Source organism: Salvia miltiorrhiza, chromosome 5 (genome assembly GCF_028751815.1).
Source record: "Salvia miltiorrhiza cultivar Shanhuang (shh) chromosome 5, IMPLAD_Smil_shh, whole genome shotgun sequence".
Lineage (NCBI taxonomy): Eukaryota > Viridiplantae > Streptophyta > Magnoliopsida > Lamiales > Lamiaceae > Salvia > Salvia miltiorrhiza.
In genome coordinates, this window is record NC_080391.1 from 27,442,034 (window position 1) to 27,458,466 (window position 16,433).

Below are 16,433 nucleotides of genomic sequence, written 5' to 3' on the forward strand. Positions count from 1 at the left end.
AAAACTAATTCATGCCAGAAGGACATGAGTTCATAGACTTTAATACGCTAAATTATGTGGTTTCGAAAATAATGAATGAAACTATTGTGATATGAATATTAGAACTACTGCAGTAGTAATAGATTATACGCTCAAGTGTTCCCTTGTTCTTTACATAGGTGATTTATAGCCCTGTCTTAGGGCTCTCGTATGTTACTAATATATTTATGCTTAAGAGTTCTTGTAGCACAGAGTAAGCAGATTTGGGGAAATGTTTGAACAAATATGATAAACATCATAACATGAAAATGGTAACCCACTAATAAGTGGTAATTCAGGTATTTCGTTGAAACCTATCAATGGGAAAGAGCATGATTGGGATATGTTATACTTTATCATTTGGGAAAAATCATGATTTATATGTTCTTTGATGCGATTTATGAAATTATAATATTGTCTTGGAAGTTGCACAACTTCTGCATACGTGCCTATACTTGAAACATGAATTGATTAGTGTACGAAGCTGCAGACCTTCTGCATATATGCTCAGACTTGAAACATGAATTTACTTTGATACGAAGCTGCACAACTTCCGCATATGTGCTAAAATATAAAATGGATGCATGATCTTTGGGAATTCAACTCTGTTCATAATATGTTCATTCAATTTCTTCATATATTCATTCAATTTCTTTACATGTTACCGGCGGGGGAGTAGGGTGTACACCCAAAATCCCAAAATATGCCCAATAATAAAAGTGGTATTAACTTATCCAAAGATGAGAGAAGAAAAATGCACAATGGCAAGAATTCATCTCTACCTCCCCTAAAGAGGAAAAGTTGAAAAGAAATCTCGGAAAGAATGCCCATTGGCATGAATTCATCTCTACCTCCCCTAAAGAGAAAAAGTTCAAAAGAAATCTGGGAAAAAAATGCCCAATGACAAGAATTCATCTCTATCTCCCCTAAAGAGGAAAAGTTGAAAAGAAATCTGGAAAAAATGTCCAAAGGCAAGAATTCATCTCTACCTCCCCTAAAAAGGAAAAATTTGATTCACCTCACCTAAAGAGGGGTAAAAGTATGTTGAAAAAATAGCAATGACAAAGTTAGTTCCACCTCATCCAAGGATGAGTGAAATTCTTGGAAGAACCAGGGGCAAGTATTAGCACAAGAAATGAAAGTTGATCACATTTGATGATGTTCAAAAATCAAAAGAGAAATCAAGTCTGCAACCACGACTCTAAAATCAAGGAAATTTTTTTATCTTTATCTATTGGCAGCGTTGAAAATTCTTATGCGCTGACAATGTGCAGTGCCAGAATATTTTGTCTTTATTGTTTTACAAAATTGATATTTTTTATCTTTAAAGAGTTACAAGGTTGCAGGGCTGAAGTATTTCGAATTTGCTATGTTGCCAAGTGAAAACATCTCGTCTTGAGCGAGTGGCGGAACTAAAATATCATGGCTGACAATCAAAGGTCACAAAACAACAAGAAATTCGTTAGAAACACTCATTTGTTGTTGACCAGGGGGGAGTAGCTGATGAGGAGTAAAATCTGCATCAACGTTGTGCATATAACATGGCTTAAATCTTTCTTTTATATTATTATTATTGATACAATTATTATTATTATTTCAAATATTTTGTGCAGCGCTGACTTGACAGGGCTGACCTTATCAATCGGGAATTATCTTGGCAGCTCAACGACTCAGCTCCAAGCTCAAGACTCATGTAATAAGGGCTTAGGCCCAATTATTTAAATTAATGGGTCTTAGGGGTCAAATGGGCCCAAGTGCCCTATGTTTACTCTGATGGCTATAAATAAGACATTTTATTATTAGTTTAGGGGATTTTTAGATTTATTTCTCACCATGTAAAGTGTAAACACACAAAGTATAGTGAAAGACCCCGAAAATCCACTGTGGATGTAGATCTTACGATCGAAACACATAAATTCTTGTGTCGTTTATCGTTTATAATTAAGTGTTGATTTTGAATTTATCACATACTCAGAGTTGATAATTTTTTTTTCAAACTAACACTTATCATGTTGAATACTATCAAGCTCATTATTAGTTCGTGTAGCAAATGAGTTCAATTTTTATCGGGCCGAAATATGAATAGCTAGGGGTGAGAAGTCGGTCCGGACCGGACCGACAAAACCGAGGACCGAATTTTCAAAAAAATTTGGACCGAACCGGACCAACTGAAACCTTAGGACCGAACCGAAACCGGACCGAAATCCGCCATCGGTCCTCGGTCCGGTTCGGTCCAGAATCGACCGTTTTTAAAATATTAAAAATTAATAAAAATATTAATATTAATAAATATTAATAAAAACATTATAAATTAATAAAAATATTAGAAATTAATAAAAATATTAGAAATTAATATAAATATTAATAAAAATATTAATTATATATTTAAAATATATATATTCGGTTCGGTTCGGTTTTCGTCGATTTTGGCCTCTCCGGGACCGGGACCGAACCGAAATATTTTCGGTCCAAGAAAATAGGACCGGACCGGACCAATACATGGACCAAAACCGATCCGGACCGAAAAAATCGATCGGTTCGGTCCGGTCCGTCGGTTTTGGTCCGGTTTTGCTCACCCCTACTGGTGAAACGAGAAACCAACACCTAAACTAGAAAGCAGTAAACGACACGGATTTACGTGGTTCGGTCGAGAAGACCTACGTCCACGGGGGTTTTGGGGGGTTTTTTACTATAATCGAGAGAGTATTACATTTTACAAGAGATGAACGAGTAAAAAAAATGAGATCCTCCCTAACCTACTACTAAGTCTCTATTTATAAGCATGTAAATAATCCTTAGGGCCTCAAGCCCATTCCCTAAGATAATTGGGCTTAAGCCCCTTTAATACATTGAAGGGTAAGATAGTAATTTCGGTTTTACGCGGGAGACCTCCCCGCGCTTTTAGTGACTCCTCTGGTGAAAATGTCTTCTCTGGCGAGGGCGTCTTCTCTGGCGATGTTGACGTCTCTGGCGGAGGTGACTCCTCTGGTAAGCACGACTCCTCTGGTGAAAATGTCTTCTCTGGCGAGGGCGTCTTCTCTGGCGATGTTGACGTCTCTGGCGGAGGTGACTCCTCTGGTAAACACGACTCCTCTGGCGAGGATGACCTCTCTGGCAGATACGCCTCCTCTGGCGAGGATGACTTCTCTGGCAGATACGCCTCCTCTGGCGAGGATGACTTCTCTGGTTTACACCATTTCCCTACTATGCACATATCACTCCTCATCAACCACTCCCCCCCTAGTCTGGTTGAACCAGGTATTCTTCGTGTTCAACTAGCGAGGTATCGTTAAAGCCAGCGCTGCGCTGTTTTCCTTAATCCCTGCAAATCATGAAGACATAAGAGTTTTAATATTATAAGAAAGCAAAGATAAGCATTTTTCCCTTGACTTTGGAATTGTAGTTCCAAGTTAGATTTCCTTCTTGTTTGTTGAATGTTGACAAAGATAAATAATTTCCATTTCTTTGGGCGCATAAGAAAACCAGCGCTGAGAATACCCCATATTGAATACTTTGCATAGATAAGCAATATGAATGCTTTGTGTTAGATAAATCAGAAGACCGTTGCAAGAATACCCGAATAACATAGGAAAACCCCTGTTGAAGTGAGAAATATGATACTCTGATCATGTGAGAAAACCCGTCATAAATATTTATCGAGTCTGAACAATATACCCTGTTGTTGAGCGCGTAAGAAATCCAGCGCGTGAGAAGACCAATAGATAACAGTGGCACGCCCAAGAGGCGGCTTATTCCTCGCTGAGCAGCGATTAGAATAGATCAAAACAGCCCATAGAGCAGAGACGCAAAATAGTGTAGCCCGTAGAGTAGAACAGAGAAATACCCAGCACGATCAGAGCAGAGAAATGTTTGTCAGCTCAAAGAACTGTCCGTCAGAACAGAGAAATACATATCAGATAAGAGAAATTCCCATCGGAATAGCCCGGTCAGAGCAGAGAAATACACCAGCCCAGTCAGAGCAGAGAAGTACCCCAGCCCGATTAGAGCAGAGAAATACCCTTTCAGAGCAGCCCGGTCAGAGCATAGACATGCCCTTTCAGAGCAGAACATTAAAGTCATGGCGGAGCATTGAAATCCCGACAGAGGATTGAAATCCCGGAAGAGCATTGAAATCCCGACAAAGGATTGAGATCCCGGTAGAGCATTGAAATCCCGACAGAGGATTGAAATCCCGGAAGAGCATTGAAATCCCGACAGAGGATTGAAATCCCGGTAGAGCATTGAAATCCCGACAAAGGATTGAGATCCCGGTAGAGCATTGAAATCCCGACAGAGGATTGAAATCCCGGAAGAGCCTTGAAATCCCGACAGAGGATTGAAATCCCGGTAGAGCATTGAAATCACGGACGGTGGCTGAGCATTGAGATCACGGACGGTGGCTGAGCATTGGGATCACGGACGGTGGCTGAGCATTGGGATCACGGACGGTGGCTGAGCATTGAGATCACGGACGGTGGCTGAGCATTGAGATCACGGACGGTGGCTGAGCATTGGGATCACTGACGGTGGCTGAGCATTGGGATCACTGCAGAGCAGTGAAATCACAGTAGGGCAGTGAAATCACGGCAAAGCAGTGAAATCACGGCAGAGCGGCGAAATCACAGTAGAGCAGTGAAATCACGGTGGAGTATTCCTCAGCTGCTTCCCTCCTTTGTATGCATTCCTTTGCTGCTTCCCTCCTTTGCTGCTTCCCATCCAAGCTTGAACACTCTGCGCGGAGCATGGAAGACCCGGGGGGGTGCAACCAACTTTCGCGGCTTACGATTGAAAGAACACCCTGCACGGAGCATGGAAAACCCGGGGGGTGTAACCAACTTTCGTGGCTTACGGTTAAAGCAACCTCTGCGCGGAGCATGGAAAACCCGGGGGGTGCAACCAACTTTCGCGGCTTATGATTAAGTGCTATCTCTGCGCGGAGCATGGAGGGCCCGGGTGGCACAACCAACTTTCGCGGCTTACGATTGAAAGAACACACTGCACGGAGCATGGAAAACCCGGGGGGGTGACCAACTTTCGTGGCTTACGGTTAAAGCAACCTCTGCGCGGAGCATGGAAAACCCGGGGGGTGCAACTAACTTTCGCGGCTTACGATTAAGTGCTATCTCTGCGCGGAGCATGGAGGGCCCGGGTGGCACAACCAACTTTCGCGGCTTACGATTGAAAGAACACCCTGCACGGAGCATGGAAAACCCGGGGGGTGTGACCAACTTTCGTGGCTTACGGTTAAAGCAACCTCTGCGCGGAGCATGGAAAACCCGGGGGGCGCAACCAACTTTCGCGGCTTACGATTAAGTGCTATCTCTGCGCGGAGCATGGAGGGCCCGGGTGGCGCAACCAACTTTCGCGGCTTACGATTGACAGGAACACCCTGCACGGAGCATGGAGGACCAGGGGGGTGCCACCAACTTTCGTGGCTTACGGTTAAAGCAACCTCTGCGCGGAGCATGGAAAACCCGGGGGGTGCAACCAACTTTCGCGGCTTACGATTAAGTGCTATCTCTGCGCGGAGCATGGAGGGCCCGGGTGGCGCAACCAACTTTCGCGGCTTACGATTGACAGGAACACCCTGCACGGAGCATGGAGGACCCGGGGGGTGCCACCAACTTTCGTGGCTTACGGTTAAAGCAACCTCTGCGCGGAGCATGGAAAACCCGGGGGGTGCAACCAACTTTCGCGGCTTATGATTAAGTGCTTATCTCTGCGCGGAGCATGGAGGGCCCGGATGGCACGACCAACTTTCGCGGCTTACGATTGTCAGGAACCTCTGCGCGGAGCATGGAAGGCCCGGATGGCACGACCAACTTTCGCGGCTTACGATTGTCAGGAACCTCTGCGCGGAGCATGGAAGGCCCGGATGGCACGACCAACTTTCGCGGCTTACGATTGTCAGGGACCTCTCTGTTCTGGTTGGGTGTGACCCCTCTGCTCTGGTGAAGCATGATCCCTCTGTTTTTCCCTTGACTTGCTGAGAAGCAATTTTTGAATTTGAAAATTGGGGACTACAGGTATACACCCTACTCCCCCCTCTGGTGACATGTGCAATACTCTGTTATGAACATGTTAAGTGTGTGTGTTTGGTGCTCATACTTGTGATGATTGTGAGAGAGTTAACATAACTACAATTCCCAAGTAACATAATGCAAGTTGCATTTCAAGCCCTAGCACATATGCAGAAGGTGTGCAGCTTCCAAGATGATGTTGTGATTACATAAATCCCATCAAAGATCATATAAGTCATGATTTTGCCCAAGTAAAGAAGTAGAATATTTCCCAAATCCCTATCATGCTTACATGTTCCCATAAAATACCCTAAGATCATAATTCTGCCTAGTGATAAAGCATAATACTCCTCCATCATGCTCACATGCTTCCACGAGATAAAGTTCAGCGAAGTACCTGAATTACTACTTACAAGTGGTTTACCGTTTTCACGTTATGGCGGTTCCCATATTTTGTTCAAAGCTTTTCCAAATTTAATTGCCCTGTGCTACGAGATCTCTTAGGCACAGATATTAGTACAAATATGAAAGCCCCCTGAGACGGGGCTGCAAAGAGAATTCGAGCCCTAGGTTATATAATCCATTGCCACAACTTGATTCCCATATTCATATACCGATGAATTCATTCAAATTTTCAAATCCCATCAGAGATCATATAAATCATGATTTTTCCCAAGTGATAAAATATAACATATCCCAATCATGCTCTTCCCATTGATAGAGTTCAGCGAAGTACCTGAATTGCCACTTATTAGTGGGTTATCATGCTTTACATTATGGTATTTACCATAGTTGTTCAAATCATTCCCCAAATTTGCTTATCCTGTGCTACAAAAATTCTTAAGCACATATATTAGTAAACATATGAGAGCCCTTTGAGATAGGGCCGTAAACTCATTGCAAAGATAACCCAAACCTTCGATCGTGTAAACTATTGCCACGCCTTTGTTCATGACAGAAATCATATTATAAATGCTTATGTAAAGCTTACTTGGGGAGATCATAAGGTTTAATTCCAGATTTCACAATAGAACATTATATATGAGATCTCCAATGTAAAGGCTTCCACAAATCAAATCATAGTAATCTACTCACTTAAAGCGATTCAATACTAATTCTCAATCTAAAAATAGACCATCCCTAGCATGGAATAATCTCCACAATATTAAACACATAATATTTATCATTTGCTAAATCATGTCGATAATTATAGGTTGGCCCCATTTCAAACATCACATATGGGCTTAAAATCATTGGAGCTCGCCCCATTATCCCTCCTGCATCAGCACAAAAATGGATTAACAATACCTAATCAGGCAAAGCTATTATATAGTCTGATTCACCCATTTTCAGTCAAATCACTATTAATAATCATCTAAATTTGACTCCACAAATTCATGAGTACCATATGCAAAAAATCCCAAGCAGATATGTGGATCCCATAGACAAACTTATCGATTAGAAGATTTTAAGGAATTAAAACAAGCAGTGGAAATGAAAACTTAGCTTTATGTGCTCTACAACAGTCTCTGAATCATGGCTTAGCAGCCTGCAAATAAGGCTCCGCCCAGTTTTCGAATTCTTTCTCTCTCAGCTTGAACTAGAGGGAGGTCCCTCGCCGGCGTGATTCCGGCAGACATCAGCGCGATTCCGACGTGAAAAAGGTGCGCTGCAGAGCTTGAACACCCGGTCATCGCGCCGCTCGACGACGACGAGATCAGCGGCAGTGGCTTAGTCGTGCAGCGGATCTTCGGCCATCTGTGGAGAGGTTCTTCGGTGCTCGGTCGGAGGAGGGCGGAGATTCCCTAGCTGCAGAGGAGCGACAAATCCGTGGTTGCGGAGGAGCGGTAATCCGCTGGTTGCGGAGGGACGAACGGCGAAAGCTCTGTGGCCCAGATCTGAATTTAGGGATTTCGACCATGGATTTTTATTTCCCCTTTCCTCGTTGAAGACGAACTGGATCTAGGATTATTGCTTGGCTGATAAATTCCGGCGAGATCTCTCGCTGGAGAACACGAACTTTTTAATTGACATTGAGGCTTCGCGATTTCAATGAAAGAATAATTGATCCGAAATTGGGGATCGAAAGAAGTAAGAGGGATCTCCCCGGAAAGAGCTCAAATCGAAGACTTCATGGCCCCGATTCCGAAAATCGGAAATCCCCTCTCTCGCCTGAATCTGGAAATTTTTTTCTTCTTGCGATGAACAGTAAATCGACGATGAACAGTACCCCGATGAACAATGGCTCGATGAACAGTAACCGATGAACAGTGAATCTCACGCCTTAGCTCATTTTCCCACAGACGGCGCCAGTTGGTGAAACGAGAAACCAACACCTAAACTAGAAAGCAGTAAACGACACGGATTTACGTGGTTCGGTCGAGAAGACCTACGTCCACGGGGGTTTTGGGGGGTTTTTTACTATAATCGAGAGAGTATTACATTTTACAAGAGATGAACGAGTAAAAAAAATGAGATCCTCCCTAACCTACTACTAAGTCTCTATTTATAAGCATGTAAATAATCCTTAGGGCCTCAAGCCCATTCCCTAAGATAATTGGGCTTAAGCCCCTTTAATACATTGAAGGGTAAGATAGTAATTTCGGTTTTACGCGGGAGACCTCCCCGCGCTTTTAGTGACTCCTCTGGTGAAAATGTCTTCTCTGGCGAGGGCGTCTTCTCTAGCGATGTTGACGTCTCTGGCGGAGGTGACTCCTCTGGTAAGCACGACTCCTCTGGTGAAAATGTCTTCTCTGGCGAGGGCGTCTTCTCTGGCGATGTTGACGTCTCTGGCGGAGGTGACTCCTCTGGTAAACACGACTCCTCTGGCGAGGATGACCTCTCTGGCAGATACGCCTCCTCTGGCGAGGATGACTTCTCTGGCAGATACGCCTCCTCTGGCGAGGATGACTTCTCTGGTTTACACCATTTCCCTACTATGCACATATCACTCCTCATCACCTACTGAATAGTTGAACAAGTGGCTTGATTTTTTGAGGGAAAATTAAGACTTAGGTTTGAGCCCCTAACTACTCTTAAAAGCTAGCTCAAAGGTATAAGGTTTTAGACTCAGATTTATATTTAGACTAGGTGACTCATCTTTCCTCGATATGAGACACATCATCTTTCCACTGAATGATGGTGGCTCTAATCGAATCCCTAACTTCAATTCAAAAATGAGCTTAAGGGTGTAGATTTAGGTTCAAGCTTATACTCTACTAGTATTTTCCCCGTGCGATGCACGGGTATTATTTTTTTTAGATATTATAATTTTTATTTTTTTCTTTAAAAAAAATTACTATTATATTTTTTATTTTATCTTAGTATTAAATTATACTCTCTCCGTCCCAATTCAAATGTCTCATTTTCTATTTTGGATTGTCCCACTTCAAATGTCTCATTCCTTTTTTGGCAATACACACTCTCTCTATACTTAATATTTAAATAATTTCCACCAACTCAACCCACTTTATCTACTTTTTACGCATTTCTTAATCTCCGTGCCCAAAAGAAAGGATACATACGGAGCAGGACGGAGGGAGTATATTATATAAAAATAATGTGATTGTGATGAGTTAATATATATATATATATATATTTTTTTGAAGTGGTATAAATTTAGGAATATATCTTTGTAAGTGACATGAAATCACCAATCATATACTATATCAATAGTTTGAAGTGAAATTGTCTAAAAAAATTTTTAAAGTGAAATTAACTAAACGATGAGTTGCGATCATATTTATTAAGCTTCACTGTTATGTACACATCATTTATTTTATACACTTATTTTAAAATTTAATAATAATTATGCAAACAATAATCTGAGTGCGAGTATAACCCGATTCTAAAGTTATTTTATACACTTATTTTAAAATTTAATAATAATTATGCAAACAATAATTTATTATTGAAATCCATAAAATTAAACATATTTTGTTGTTGATTTTATCATAGCCATTAAAAATAATGTATTTACAATTTTTTCAATGACCACATGATCTGCTTTTATATATAAATGTAGCTTTCTGATTAGACGGTTGCACTCGCGTTCAAACTCTAACCCGCGCTCAAATACAAACCCGCTTCCTGATTCGAACCTTGTAAATGACACTATTCAGTTATACAAATGACACTGTCTGTAATTGACTCTATTCGGTTATACAAATAACATCGCGTATAATTGACATTATAATATTGTAAATGGCATTGTGTATAATTGACATTATTCATAAATATAAATGGCACTTTCTGTCATTGACATCATAAAATTGTAAATGACACTATAATGTTTCAAAATGTTATAGTGTAATTTGTATAATTGAATAATGTCAATTATAGACAGTGATATTTGTATAAGTTATAACTGAATAGTGTCATTTACATGGTTTGAATCAAGATGCAGGTTAAAGTCTGAGTGCGAGTATAACCCGATTCTACAGTGCACCCAATAACACCTAAGTTTTTGTGTTTTGACTAATTGTTTACCTATTTTTATAAACGACAAATTAGTGTTGCTGATTATTTTGTTTCAAAATCTAAACAATTTTAACAATTATCATCTAATTTCATGAAGAAAATGCATATTACCTAGGGCTGGGAATCGGGTCGGGTTCGGGTACCCTACCCGAAAAAATCGGGTACCCGAACCCGAAAATCCCCTAAACCCTATACCCGACCCCGACCCCGAAAACAAAATCGGGTACCCTAATACCCGACTCGGGTACCCGAGTTGGGTATTCGGGTACCCTAATACCCGGTTAAATTATACAGCTCAATTCCAATTCAATGAAAATCAGCCGAAATTCAGTCGAAATTCAGATCAATTCCAATTCAATACTTGAGTCGAAATTCATACAGATCAAGAATCAAGAAAATCATACATACAGATCAAGATTCAAGAAAATCATACATAGAAAATCTGTATTTAAAAAAAAAAAAAAAGAAGAAGAAGAAGAAGAAGAAGAAGAAGAAGAAGAAGAAAAGGAGGTTCAGCTACGGCGTGGGAGGTTCGGCGCGGTGTGGGCGATTAACATAGGAGGCGCGGCGCGGTGGGGGCGATTCGACGGGAATGGGACGGCTGACGGGGTGGGAGGTTCAGCTACGGCGTGACGCTGCGTGGACGGAGGTTTACCTGTCGTCGGAGAAGAAGAAGCTCACCTGTCGTCGGAGCTCGGAGGCGGAGCGACTGGGCGAGGGTCGCGGTGGGACTGGGAACGAGCTTCCCACTGGCGACGGCCGAGGAGAACGGCGGGCGGGCGAGGGGCGCCGGAGACGGGAACGAAGTATAGACTAGGGCTGGGATTGGGATTTGGATTTGGGATTTGGGATTTGGGAATTGAAAATGGGAAGAGAGCAGCTTAGTGCATAAAACCCGATACCCAACATTTGGGAAAATAGGAATTGAACGCAATTTGGGAATTGAAAATGGGATTTGGGATTTGGGAATTAAACAATTCGGGTATTTCGGGTATACCCGATACCCGATCGGGTATACCCGACACCCGATTTTTTCATACTCTAAATACCCGATCCCGAACCCGATCCCGAATTTTTCGGGTATCGGGTACCCTATACCCGATTTTTTCGGGTCGGGTATCGGGTACCCGATTACCCGAACCCGAAATTCCCAGCCCTAATATTACCTAAAAAAAAAATACTCCATCTTAACTATTTTTTTCCATGTCATTGTTTTCAAATTTTAGGGCCGGTGAAATTGATTTTTTATTTTTTTAAATCTTTTAACCTATATAAATAATTAAATATTTTTTAATTTTATTTATGTCTCACTGAACATATTTTCAACTAACTTCCTATCCATATAATCATTTTACACAAAAACAATTTTTTATATATTTTGACGATAATTATTAAGTTTAGAATAAATTAATGTGGTTTAAGAACCTAATGTTATTAGTGTATTATATGAGAGATTATTTTTTACCAAAAAAATATCATTATACTTTTGTAGTATTAATTCTTATGAAATCCAATATTTTAAGATAAATATAAATGCTAATTCAAATGAGCATTTATATTGAAAATGATAACAAATTATAGTCGTAATTTAATAGATCAGAAATAGAACTTGCTAGTATAAATAAAAATCAGCATTAATTATGTAAATAAATGTTGAAATTAATATTGAATTGTGTAAATTAAGGTTAAAATTAATGCTACACTTTGGGCGGGAAAATAGTATAGGCATAGTGGTTCCACTTTGATATAGATATATAGATATAGATATATAGATGCGAAAAAAATTGCTTAATTTATTACTAATAGACATGTGTACTGCCATTGTGTTAGTGAAAATTCTGACTTATTATAGTATATATTCAGTCGCAACTCGCAAGTTTACTATTCCTTCAACTAAAAAAATCCTTGAGAAGGTAATTAACTTAATTAACAAAAATAGTTTCAAAAGAAAAACTTAATTACCAAAATACGATTCGTTATTCCTTTAGTGGGCTTGATACAGCCCAAGGTAAATCCAAGTTTTAAACAAAATCTTAATACTCCATTTGTGGGCTGCAAAACTAATTTCTAGCTAAGCCCAAGCTTCTATCGAAATATCCTTTACTTTTTATTTACATTTCTCACTATCAAAAAATTCGAAATAGAAATCAATTTCTCTACCAAATTCGGTCAAAAAACCCTCCGGCGTCGGCCAACGAAGAAATGAAAATGAGAGGAGCTAGCGTGATCCTACGTCGTTTCGTAGGCCGTCGGGCGCCGTGCTTAGCCGCTCGATCGTCTTCTATCGGCGACCTTATTGTGTCCTCCGCCGCCGCCGCCGCTTCATACTCTACTCTGATCCTCGCCGAGGATGCCCGCCCACTTTTCGTTTCCGCAGTTGCCTCTGGCGCCGTCTCAGCTTTTCACCCCTTTTTCATGAATCAGTCCCGGAACTTCTCCTCTGCACCCTCGCCAGGTCTCTCTGACTATGTATTTGTTATCGACAAGCTTCACGATTGATTTTCTTAGGATTGTTGGTTTTGCAGGGTTTATTTTGATTTTAATTGAGTGTTATTCTGAAAATATGTGTTGAAATTGTTGCACTCCCTGGTAATGTAGAAGCAATGCTCATGATTTTGGACGTGGATTTAATTTTAATTATAATTTTATTTGTGGCTTTCAGGTTGAAAGAGATATGTAAGATGTCTAGTTACTATACTACTACAATTCTTGCTCCAGGGATATAAAAATGTTAGACGTTGAGAGTTGAGTGAAGAATATGTTGAAGCTTGAAATTTATGAATTGATATAGGTTATTGAAGTTTAATTTCTGAATCATGATAGGTGTTTAGTTAGAGAAATAGATATTCATGGTATATGTACAGGTAAAATGTCAGAAGTTTGTGGTGGAAAAATCAAACACTAGCACGCAATCTTTGTTTGTGGTTAAACAAATATTTGCTGTTAAGATGAAATCACTCGATGTTTTCAATCCTGGGTGATTAATTTTACGTGAACTTAGAAGGTGAACTTGACTTTGATATTAATGTTAAGATATGCATTTTTCACAGATTCATCGAAGGTGGTATCAATCGAGTCTGAAGAACAGTTTAATGATTCAGTTCGCAAAGCCGAAGGTATACTTACTACTGAACATTTTTTTGCTGGCATGTTCTTAGGCAAGTGCTATATACCTAGGTTATTTTAAATTTAGCCTGTTCTGATGTTTATATCTGATTTAATCTGATATAGAGGAATCTCAGCCTTCAATATTCTACTTCACAGCAGCTTGGTGCGGCCCCTGTAAGTTTTAACATCAAATGTTTCTGATGATAATCGCAATACAATATGAACATGGTGCAATTGTTAACAAATATTCTGCAGGTAGATTATTATCACCCATGATCGGGCAGCTCAGTGAGAAGTATCCGCATGTAACAACTTATAAAATAGATATTGATAAGGTTGGATGCATGCCACACTCTTTATGTCATCTAGTTCTCATGATTCTGCTAACCCGATGGCTTCATCTAATGACACTGTCAACCTTTCAAAATGTGCAGAAAGGGCTAGAAAATGCAGTGAGCAAGTCAAATATTCACTCTGTGGTAAATCCTTCATCTCCTTTTGTGTTTGCATTCACTTTTGTCATGCTTTTGTGAAAATTGAGGTGCACATGATCATAAGATAAGTTATTGAAAAGGAATACAGATTGTAATTATAAATATACCCCCAAATTTGTTACTGAAAAGCTCATATGAGAAAATCAACAAGCTATGCGCATGTCTGAAAGATCGTAAGCAGTAAACAATCATACTGATTCCTGCATGCATAGCTTGCTGTATACTTTGCAGAGTGAGGGTTGATAGACACTGATTAGTCGCTCGTGAAGGAAAAGGTCACTCTGAGTTAAAAAGACTTATGACTCTATGTACTTGGAATAATACAAAATGGTGCATGCATGAACATGGGAGAGTTGATGATTTGGCGAGTAGGTTAGTCATGCATGTAACACTTCGTGGATCGAGACACATGGATACTTTCATTTCTCTATCCCTTGTGCTAGATAGAAAATATGAGTCTAACTTATCCCCAAACTTTCCACAAACAACTTAAATAAACTAAAACTGGAGCATTTTTAGGTGCATGCTGTTGTGTACTGCATGTATGATATCACTGTACTTTGTAAATTGTCCTTCATATAATTTGGTTTGCTTGCATGTAATAGCTATCCTTTTGCAGCCTACACTGCACTTCTTTCAGAATGGTAAAAAGGCCGGTGAAGTCATTGGTGCAGATGTTGAACGCTTGAAGGACACCATGGAAGCACTATACAAGTGAAAACATTCATGCTTTTCCATTGCGCTTGAATGCTGGAGGACCTGTGTCTAAAAGAAATTTATAATGTAGACAGCATTCCCCACCTTACTCCCTTCAGAATCCATTTCCATTTGTCATTAGAAATATATATATTTTTTTTCAGTTAATTTTGTATGATATTTGGCTGCACTTCTGTCTTTACTGTATGGAGTTAATTTTCAGATTTAGATTGTGTTCCTCAACACCTGAAAATTTGTGGCTTGTCTTGAGACTCTTGACTAACTAATAGTAAGAAGTAAGAACTCTTTTTGGTGCCGCCGTGCCGGAAGGAATTTTCTTTATTTATTGTAAATGAATTTGTAAAGTTCAATGTTCTTACAACTATCAGAACGATAAAATAACATGTTATGAGCACATTCTATCATGGAGAAAATATTAGTGGATTCTCTTTTATTATTTACTAAAACTATTTTGGATGGTTTCATTTGGGTGATGAAGTGTGATGATTTAAGTTGGATATGCTATATACAACCATTGAACTTATGGACTTGGAATGTCATTTGTGTTCTGAAAGTACATGTCATAGCCTAGCCTGACCTTTTAGCCAGTCTCTCGTCTTCTTTCGCAGCACTCCTCATTCTTTAGATGACCCACGAGATTACAAGATGCCTGCAGATTTCTTGAACTTGAAGGCTGCATTGCAAGGTATCTCCCACTTCCCTGTTTTGCATTTTCTACATTTGGTGCATTATCATGTTGGATTTTTCTCATGCTGTTGTTTTAATTATCATATTTGTATTTATCTAGGTAAAATAATAGTAAACGAGTTTCTTCAAGTTTGCTGCAATGTATATTCATTAGACCAAAGTTCGCAGTAAATTTGGAATGAGTTGGAGTAGCCCAATTGCTAATTGAACTCCAAAAGACATTGCTACGATGCCGCGTAGGAAGACAGTGTTATGTTGTTGAGTGAAGCTTGCTCTCAGGGAAGGACATACTCACTTGCATTGGAGTTTTCCATAATGGTTCTATTGACTCTACTCATTGGCATTTATTTTGTCACGTATGAGGCTGTATTTATTTTGATAATTGTGTTATGCCATTCTGGTCCGTTTTGTATGATAATTCTTGAGAGGTTTATCTGGTCATACGATATCAAATATGCACTGAATGCAGATCTTTTGCTAATTCATAGCTACGTTCTTTTCATGTGAGGTATGAAGAATGTATCGATTGGCCTGTCAGTTTTTGGTGTTGTTGGATTTGAATTGCTTAAACATGGAGATTGCAGTCATGACTTATTTCAGATGCCAAACTTATCATTTATTAAAGATGACTTATTTATTTATCATGCTATGCTAAAACCAAGTGGATGTCACATGCCATGCTTTTATTTCTTTTGTATGGTTGGTATTGTACATTTTCTTGGTTATCTAGAAGAAAAATGAAAGAAATAGAGTAATGCAATCTAAGGAAGGCGAAGGCCTGAACCTGACCATGAAACTTTATACAGAAACTAAACAGGGGAAACTTTTATTATTATATTAGAGTTTAGCCACTTGGAATGAAATGCTTCTGTATTTTGGAATGTCTAATTTTATGGAGCATCCATCTTTT

The 16,433-nt window shown here is 39.8% G+C and overlaps 1 protein-coding gene across 1 annotated transcript; it reads left to right on the forward strand.

The window, feature by feature from the left end:
• Positions 1–12,572: 12,572 nt before the first annotated feature.
• LOC131026255 (thioredoxin O2, mitochondrial-like) lies at positions 12,573–15,041 on the forward strand. Its single transcript, XM_057956053.1, has 6 exons — positions 12,573–12,972; positions 13,568–13,633; positions 13,749–13,799; positions 13,881–13,960; positions 14,060–14,104; positions 14,739–15,041. The coding sequence occupies exons 1-6, from the start codon at positions 12,720–12,722 to the stop codon at positions 14,835–14,837; spliced, it is 594 nt and encodes a 197-aa protein (XP_057812036.1). The 5' UTR covers positions 12,573–12,719; the 3' UTR covers positions 14,838–15,041.
• The last annotated feature ends 1,392 nt before the right edge of the window (positions 15,042–16,433 follow it).